The 10,152-nt window shown below is 45.2% G+C and overlaps 1 protein-coding gene across 1 annotated transcript; it reads right to left on the bottom strand.

The window, feature by feature from the left end:
- Positions 1-6,028: 6,028 nt before the first annotated feature.
- On the bottom strand, positions 6,029-7,213 carry LOC127310566 (uncharacterized). Its single transcript, XM_051341229.1, has one exon. It carries the CDS (start codon positions 7,211-7,213, stop codon positions 6,317-6,319), a length of 897 nt encoding a protein of 298 aa, XP_051197189.1. The 3' UTR covers positions 6,029-6,316.
- Positions 7,214-10,152: the final 2,939 nt, after the last annotated feature.

Genomic DNA, 10,152 nt, shown 5'->3' with positions numbered 1-10,152 from the left:
GGTGCTCTATTTAAAGTGAATGCGGCTGTCTCTAATGCATAACTCCAAAATGATAACGGCAAATCAGTAAGAGACATCATAGAATGAACCATATCTAAGAGAGTTCGATTACGACGTTTGGACACACCGTTTCGTTGTGGTGTTCCCGGCGGTGTCAATTGTGAAAGTATTCCGCATTTCTTTAAATGCATGCCAAACTCATAACTCAGATATTTCACCTCCACGATCAGATCGTAGAAATTTAATCTTCTTGTTACGTTGATTTTCTACTTCACTTTGGAATTCCTTAAACTTCTCGAAAGTTTCGGATTTATGTTTCATGAAATAGATATACCCATATCTACTCAGATCATCTGTGAAGGTTAGAACATAACGATAACCACCGCGCGATGCTACACTCATTGGTCCGCACACATCGGTATGTATGATTTCCAATAAGTCAGTAGCTCACTCCATCATACCAGAAAATGGAGTCTTAGTCATTTTTCCCATTAGACATGCTTCGCATCTATCAAGTGACTCAAAGTCAAGTGATTCAAGTAATCCATCGGTATGGAGTTTCTTCATGCGTTTCACTCCAATATGACCAAGACGACAGTGCCACATATAAGTAGAATTATCATTCAATTTAATTCGCTTAGCATCAATGTTATGTATATGCATATCACTACTATCGAGATCTAACAGAAATAAGCCATTCTTTTCAGGTGCTCGACCATAAAAGATATTATTCATAAAAATAGAACAACCATTATTCTCAGACTTGAATGAATAACCGTCTTGCATTAAACAAGATCCAGATATAATGTTCATGCTCAACGCAGGTACAAAATAACAATTATTTAAGCTTAAAACTAATCCCGAAGGTAGATGTAGAGGAAGTGTGCCGACAGCGATCACGTCGACTTTGGATCCGTTTTCAACGTGCATCGTCACTTCATCTTTCAGTAGTCTTCGTTTATTCTTTAGTTCCTGTTTCGAGTTACAAATATGAGCAACCGAACCAGTATCAAATACCCAGGTACTAGAACGAGAACCAGTGAGATAAACATCTATAACATGTATATCAGATATACCTTCTTTCTTTTTCTTGACAATGCCGCTCTTCAGATCAGCCAGATACTTGGAGCAATTACGCTTCCAGTGTCCCTTCTCCTTGCAGTAATAGCACTCAGCATCAGGCTTAGGGCCGTTCTTAGGTTTCATAGGAGGTGTGGCAGCTTTCTTGCCACCCTTCTTGAATTTTCCCTTAGACTTGCCCTGTTTCTTGAAACTGGTGGTCTTGTTGACCATCAACACTTGGTGCTCTTTCTTGATCTCAATCTCAGCAGCTTTTAGCATGCCAAAGAGTTCAGGTAACTCCTTGTTCATGTTCTGCATATTGTAGTTCATCACAAAGTTCTTGTAACTTGGTGGCAGTGATTGAAGGACACGATTAATCCCCAGTCTGTTAGGAATCACTATTCCCAAGTCACTGAGTTTCTTCGCATGCCCGGTCATGGCGAGCATGTGCTCACTAACGGAGCTGCCTTCTTCCATCATACAGCTGAAGAAATGTTTCGATGCTTCATAGCATTCCACGGCCGCATGAGTCTCAAATATAGCTTTCAGCTCATTCATCAACTCATGAGGATCGTGGTGCTCAAAACGTTTTTGAAGATCGGATTCCTGCATCGCACGGGATGGCACACTGAACTTGAGAGTACCGAGTTTTCCGAGTCGCGTAAACAGCTTTTACTTCATCGGTTTCAGTTTCTGCAGGAGGGTCACCTAGCGGTGCATCAAGCACAAATTGCAGATTTCCGCCAGAGAGGAAGATCCTCACATGACGGAACCAGTCGGTGAAGTTGCTACCGTTGCTCTTAAGTTTTTCCTTCTCTAGGAACTGGTTAAAATTGATTGGGGACGCCATCTCTAAAACATATATTTGCAAAAGTTTAGACTAAGTTTATGACAAATTGAGTTCAAATTTTAATTCAACATAATTAAAAATCTAGGTGAACTCCCACTCAAAACAATATCCCTCGCATTGTCTTAGTGATCACACGAACCAAATCCATCGCACCTAAGTCCGATCATCACGAGACAAGGTGTGATTTCAATGGCGAACACTCAAAGTGTTCATCATATCAACCATATGATTCATGCTCTACCTTTCGGTATCACATGTTCTGAGACCATGTCTGTACATGCTAGGCTCGTCAAGGCCACCTTAGTATCCGCATGTGCAAAACTGTCTTGCACCCGTTGTATGCACTTGTTGATTCTATCACACCCGATCATCACGAGATGCTTCGAAACGACAAGTCTTGGCAACGGTGCTACTAAGGATGAACACTTTATTATCTTGAGATTTAAGTGAGGGATCATCTTATAATGCTACCGTCGCGATCTAAGCAAAATAAGATGCATAAAAGGATTAACATCACATGCAGTTCATATGTGATATGATATGGCCCTTTTGTCTTTGCGCCTTTGATCTTCATCTCCAAAGCACGGATATGATCTCCATCATCTTCGGGCATGATCTCCATCATCGTCGGCGTAGCGTCAAGGTCAATGGCGCCGTCTTCATGATTGTCCTCCATGTAGCAACTATTACAACTACTTTGAAATACTACTCAACATGAAATTTAAAGACAACCATAAGGCTCCTGCCGGTTGCCACAATACAATAATGATCATCTCATACATATTCATCATCACATTATGGCCATATCACGTCACCAAACCCTGTAAAAACAAGTTAGACGTCTCTAATTTGGTTTGCATATTTTATGTGGTTTAGGGTTTTCGAGAGAGATCTAATCTACCTACGAACATGAACCACAACGTTGATACTAATGTTGTCAATAGAAGAGTAAATTGAATCTTCACTATAGTAGGAGAGACAGACACCCGCAAAGCCTCTTATGCAATACAAGTTGCATGTCGAACGAGGAACAAGTCTCATGAACGCGGTCATGTAAAGTTAGTCCGAGCCGCTTCATCCCACTATGCCACAAAGATGCAAAGTACTCAAACTAAAGACAACGAGAGCATCAACGCCCACAAAACCATTGTGTTCTACTCGTGCAACCATCTATGCATAGACCTGGCTCTGATACCACTGTAGGGATTCGTTGCATAGAAAACAAAAAATTTCCTACCGCGAACACGCAATCCAAGCCAAGATGCAATCTAGAAGACGGTAGCAACGAGGGGATTATCGAGTCTCGCCCTTGAAGAGATTCCAAAGCCTACAAGATGAGGCTCTTGTTGCTGCGGTAGACGTTCACTTGCCGCTTGCAAAAGCGCGTAGAAGATCTTGATCACGGCGCCACGAACGGGCAGCACCTCCGTACTCGGTCACACGTTCGGTTGTTGATGAAGACGACGTCCACCTCCCCGTTCCAGCGGGCAGCGGAAGTAGTAGCTCCTCTTGAATCCGGCAGCACGACGGCGTGGTGTCGGTGGTGGTGGAGAATCCCGGCGGAGCTTCGCTAAGCGTGCGGGAAGAAGGAGTAGTGGGGCGGCTAGGGTTTGGGGAGAGGGGGGCGCCGGCCATCTAGGTGGTGCGGCCACCTTGTGCTTGTTGGGGTGGCCGGCCCCCTCCCCTTGGCCCTCATTATATAGGTGGAAGCCCCAAGTGTTGGACTACAAGTCTCCGAATAAGACCCGAACCCAAAACCTTCCATGTGATAGGGAAACCTACCCAAGGTGGGAATCCCACTTGGGGTGGGATTCCCCCCTTCCATGTGGGGGGGGGGGTGGCCGGCCCCCTTAGGGGAGTCCACTTGGGACTCCTCCCCCCGGGTTGGCCGGCCATGGAGGTGGAGTCCCTTTGGGACTCCGCCTTCCAAAGTGGTTTCTTCTGGACTTTTCTAGAACCTCCTAGAACCTTCCATAGAACCTTCCAGATCATTTTAAATCTTATAAAATGACTTCCTATATATGAATCTTATTCTCCGGACCATTCCGGAACTCCTCGTGATGTCCGGGATCTCATCCGGGACTCCGAACAAATATTCGAACTCCATTCCATATTCAAGTTCTACTATTTCAACAGCCAACTTTAAGTGTGTCACCCTACGGTTCGTGAACTATGCGGACATGGTTGAGTACTCACTCCGACCAATAACCAATAGCGGGATCTGGAGATCCATAATGGCTCCCACATATTCAACGATGACTTTAGTGATCGAATGAACCATTCACATACGATACCAATTCCCTTTGTCACGCGATATTTTACTTGTCCGAGGTTTGATCATCGGTATCACTCTATACCTTGTTCAACCTCGTCTCCTGACAAGTACTCTTTACTCGTACCGTGGTATGTGGTCTCTTATGAACTCATTCATATGCTTGCAAGACATTAGACGACATTCCACCGAGAGGGCCCAGAGTATATCTATCCGTTATCGGGATGGACAAATCCCACTGTTGATCCATATGCCTCAACTCATACTTTCCGGATACTTAATCCCACCTTTATAACCACCCATTTACGCAGTGGCGTTTGATGTAATCAAAGTACCTTTCCAGTATAAGTGATTTATATGATCTCATGGTCATAAGGACTAGGTAACTATGTATCGAAAGCTTATAGCAAATAACTTAATGACGTGATCTTATGCTACGCTTAATTGGGTGTGTCCATTACATCATTCATACAATGATATAACCTTGTTATTAGTAACATCCAATGTTCATGATTATGAAACTAATCATCCATTAATCAACAAGCTAGTTAAGAGGCATACTAGGGACTCTTTGTTGTTTACATATCACACATGTATCAATGTTTCGGTTAATACAATTATAGCATGGTATATAAACATTTATCATAAACATAAAGATATATAATAACCACTTTTATTATTGCCTCTTGGGCATATCTCCTTCAGATCCCGCTAAGAACCTTCCATCATGGTCCCGAACGACCACACCTCCTCCACCCGTATCCGATGATTTCACCATAGCTCCGTCCGTGTTGACCTTTACCCAGCCCTGCATCGGTGGACGCCATCGTTCCTTCGGTTTAGGAATCACGTGATGAACTTGTGCATGAACCTCTTGCCACTCCTCAACCAGAGCCACAGCACGCCGACCCACAGCTTCAGGGCACTCGATAGCCTTGTTCTCCCGTGCATCATTTCTTTCTAGCCAAATTTGGTAAAGTGTCATCAAAGTAATGTCCAGCTCCGCTTCTTGAACAGACGCTAACCATTCCAACATCCAGTTAGAAAGCAAACTCTGATTACGCACTTCCTCCGGTGGCGGCGATCCGCAGGTGACCTGCTTATTGACTTGGAGCCAAACCTGTTGGGCGTGCGGGCACAGCCAGAACCTGTGCAGCACTGTCTCTTCCCTCCCACAGGCAACACAGAAAATCCCTGCTTTAATCCGTCGCCTTTGCAGCTCAGACCCAACCGCCAGCCCACTGCGGATTAGTCGCCATATATGCACCTTGACCTTCCCTGGAATATTAGCACCCCACAGAGCCAACCATCCTTTGTGTTCGTCAACCGTGGATGAGGACTCACTCCTCCCCGCCTTAATCCTTCTCTGTTTCATTTGAAAGTGATACGCGGACCGGACAGAAAAGACACCGTTCTTGTATAGTTCCACGCTGGACAGTCTTCCGTATCAGGCCCTCCAATGGCGACCTTCTGAATATCCTGCACATCGAAACCAAAACAGTACTGCCATATTGGCATATCCGAATGTTTATTTGTTACCCAGCTCTACATCTCTATGAGTATGAGGCTAGCCATATTGGCATATTCCATCTCGGTACTAAAAACTAATGAAGTTTCTTCGATTATTTTCTCTTCACCAATCATCAAGATCACATCCGTAAGTAAACTGCTCAGAAATCATTATTATGTTTCCCTCAAAAAGAAGAAAATCATTGTTAGCCATGATGCTGTCCCTGCCGAAACACGGTGCCGGTTACACATCTCACCATTTTTTCCTGCTCTCACTCAACAGTATACGAAGGAAAAAACTTGTAGCACTCGATTAATTGGCAATTTAAACCGAATAAAATCCTTCTCCAAAAAAAAAACCGAATAAGATCCAGTAACTGGTTACCAAGTTGGAGGACCAATTTTGCATTAGCATGGAATCCAATATGTGCATATTCAGTCACATCCCCTAGTAAAACCACAAAACCAGAACAGGATTTTGATCACCTGTACTGTACAATCTCGGTCAAGATAAAATTTGGCTACAATTTTGCACCTGTGCGTCAGGAAAACAAAACAAAAAACAGAGTTTTCTCCCACACCTGTTAAGCCACCACATTGGTGAACTCCATGCCCTCGAGGAGCTAGCGCACCGGCTTGAACTCCGGCTGTGGCAAGTCGGTGAAGATGTCCTCGAGCTGCGCGCCTGGGGCGATGGTGTCCGAAAAGAGGTTGAGCGCCAGCAGCTCCGGGAAATCGCTGAGGTCCATGGGCGACGCCTCGCCGTCAACAGCAGCGGCGGCCATGGGTGGTTGCCTGAAGTTGGTCAGCGCCTTCGCGCCAAGCAGCTCGACGGCCGCGGCATCGTACGCTCTGGCGGCTTCCTCGGCGGTGTCGAAGGTGCCGAGCCACGTCCGGGCTCTCCCCTTGGAGTGCCTGATCTGCGCCCCGTACTTGCCGCTGGGTCTCCGGTGCACGCCGCGGAACTCGGTCCAGGCTTCCGACCTCACCGCCACCTTCTTCTTCTTCACCACCCACCCCGGCGCGCAGGCTTCCGGCCTGGCCGCCGCCTTCTCCGTCTTCTTCTTGGCGCTCCCCGCGTCATCGCCGGAGCACGAGTCGGCCGTGGCGTCCTTGTCCATGCAGCAGGAGACGTGGAGGAGCGGCGCGTCGCCGTCGTCGGCCGTGGCGTCCTTGTCCACGCAGCAGGAGACACGGGGGAGCGGCGCGTCGCCGTCATTGGCCGTGGCGTCCTTGCCCACGCAGAAGCAGGAGACGTGGAGGAGCGGCGCGTCTGCGTCTCCTCCGTCGGCCGTGCGTTGACAGAAGTTGGTGATAGCCCTCGCGCCGTGCAGCCTGACGGCCGCCGCATCGAAGGCTCTGGCGGCCTCCTCGGCGGTGCGGAAGGAGCCGAGGCACATCAGGGCTCGGCGGCATGGGTCCCAGATCCGCGCCCGGTACTTGTCGTCATGTTCCCGGTACACGCCGCGGAACTCCCTACTGCTGACCGGAGCCAGGGCCTCGTCGTGCTCCGCCGCCATGGCAGGTAGGAGGAGTATGACCGTGGCAAAGCACGTGAGCTTTTGGCTGTGGGTTTGGCTGTCTGGGGTTTCGGGAAGGGTGCTGTACTGCTGTAGCTTTTGGCTGCGATTTTTGATTTCTTGCTAGGCATTTGAAGACGCCTGGTGTGAAAGATCATTCTTGAAGAAAGTCCTAGTCTCAAAAGCATAAACCACGGTCTTGGCCGATCCGCTGCACCGTACAAGCATCACAGTATCTTTGTCTCCTTGTTCAACTTCCAAACCTGTCTTTTGACATCTCCTTTTTAAGAGAGAAGAGAGAGACTCTCAGCCAAGTGCTGCCAAACCTCTGGATTGTGCTTTGAACATTGAAATGGGTATCCTCCAATACAAACTTTGATCACCAATTTCTACGGCAAATATTTTATATAAAACACTAAAAACTAGCACATGATGCAAGATATTATGTAGTAGTACTATAGTCTTACTATATTAATTAATTTATAGAATCTCAATTCAAAATTATGTGCAAGTTCAATTTCATATTAATTTTTTCTATTTTTAAGTGCTACTACGTACAAGTATATGATAGTACAGTAATACTCCGCTCTATGATCTCACTTATCATTAATTGCAGATATCTTAGTTTATTTTACTCAACTTGTCAACAAAAAAGATATATTTTTGCCCCGCTCTATTAATTAAGAAGTAGTTTGACAAAGTTAGGAAAATAAAAATTATTGCATGCGAACGACTCTCCCGACATAAATTCACCCAAATGCTTAGCATCTGCATTTAGCTAAAGTTCTGCCACTTTTTTGTTTATTTTGTTTTGTCAAATATCACTAAAGGGGACGCATGTGTGTTGTGAAAGAATTGTGTGTTTCTTTTGTTTGATCTTCCATGTTGTGAGCAAAGTGAGGGAGGCAATGACCTTGCGGAGTCTCAGAATATGGAATATGAGATGGAGACTGAATGTTTTCGGAGTCTCGGATGGGATCCATGATATCACGAGGAGGTCCGGAATGGTCTAGGGAATATGATTCATATAAGTAAAGTTATTTTCTGGGGCTCGAAAAAGTTCAGGATTATTTCGGTGGAAGTCCGGAGTATTTCTAGAAGGTTACGGAGGGGCCACTGGTGGGCCCACGACCCTGGGAGGGGACACATGAGCCGAGGTGGTGCAGTCCAAATCTAATGGCCAGGCGCACCATGCCCCAAGGCTCAGCCGACCAACCCCCAAGGGATAAGGGAGAATCCCTAAAATCAAGGGGGAACTTGGGGGGCCAGTTTCCCCCCTTGTGCGCCAACCCTAGGAGGTGGAGGAAGGGCCAAGGCAACCCTGGCCGCGCCTTCGCCCTATATAAAGAGGGGAGGGGGCCAGGACGCAGCCCACTCCTTCCCCTAACCCTATTCGCCACCCTCTCTCCCTCCTCCTTCCTGCGATGGCTTGGTGAAGCCCTGCAGGATTTCTCCTCTACCACCACAACGCCGTCATGTTGTTGGGATTCCGAGGGGATCTATTACATCCGCTGCCCGCTGGAACGGGGAGAGGATGTCTACATCGACTCCACACGTGTGACCGAGTACGGAAGTGCTGCCCGATCGCAGAACTTCTTCGACAAGCACGAGATGATCTCTTTAACGCTTTGGATCTTCGAGGGTTAGTTTCTCATCTATCTTGTTGCACTGATCTCGTAGATTAGATCTTGTCTTTTCCATAGATTGGATATTGGTTTTATTCGTTCTTGCGGTAGATTTTTTTTTGTTTTCTATGCTATGAACCCTACAAGATTTGTGTTAGATAGAGTAGCAAGGTTTTAGTAATTGGATAGTGATAACAAATTCATGATCTATTATTGCTTTGCCTTTTATTTTGCTACCTCACTAGGTATAATGTGAATGTATGTGTTATGTTCGTCACGTGACAAAAGTGATCTTGTTTAGTCAAGGTAGCATATTTGATATTCAAACATCGTGTCAAAGTACTTATAGCTACGCTCTGTTAATTCTTATACAAGATTGCATGGATTTTTCCATGTCTTGTGGAGTATAAGGGAGATGTGTTGCATCATCTTTATGTTAGGACGTGATGCCCATATAAATGTGTATCTTGCACATATTGAAGTTCTATTCTTATTATCTCACTGATGAATTGCTATTATCCACTACAACTTTAAAGAGAGAGAGTAGACAAGTAAACTCATGAACCCCGGTCTAATTTTAATCATAAGAAACACATATTCATTGCATTTATCTTACTTTCTATTTGCAGCACTATGTTAATACGAAAATACAAAAATCTGTAGTTCTCTTAATTACTCACAAAACCAAAAAATAATAAACCTCTTTACTGTTTTTACTTAGTCTTCTTTACTTGTGTTACTATTACTAAAAATAGAAAAAATAATAAACCTTTTTACTGCTTTTACTTAGTTTTCTTTATTGCTAAAACGATGAAGCTCATAGCCTCCCTAGGGGTCAGTTAGTCTTCCTATTGGTCGTCAAGTATGGCTGGGTTAGCCACAAGAAGGTTTTTGTATTCCTGTAAATGTTCTGAACATTAATCAATAAAGGGCAACCGATTCTCAAAAAAAGCAACCATATGATTGCGGTTGCGGGCTGTTCGTCGACTGATACCCCCCACTCCCATATTGTAAATTGCGTAAACTAGCTATTTTTTGCTGAGACGTAAACTAATCGTATATATTGTATACACTGCAATCATATAATTTTTATTAACTCTTTTTCTTGAAGATAATTTTCTGCACGCTGCCTTTATCCTTTTTTGAGTCATTGCTCGAAACTCAGTTTCACATGACTGATGCGCAGAAAATGTAGACAGCCAAGAATCAACGGTGAATGAGGCTCGGTCCACACAATTCGTAAAGGCTCGGCCCACCCAGGTCAAAAGTAAACTCGTAATTTCGTAAATATGACCCAGAAACCTATTTGGTGGA

This window comes from Lolium perenne, chromosome 6, assembly GCF_019359855.2.
Source record: "Lolium perenne isolate Kyuss_39 chromosome 6, Kyuss_2.0, whole genome shotgun sequence".
Lineage (NCBI taxonomy): Eukaryota > Viridiplantae > Streptophyta > Magnoliopsida > Poales > Poaceae > Lolium > Lolium perenne.
The sequence above is the reverse complement of the archived record's forward strand: the minus strand, read 5'-3'. Positions and strand labels throughout refer to the sequence as shown.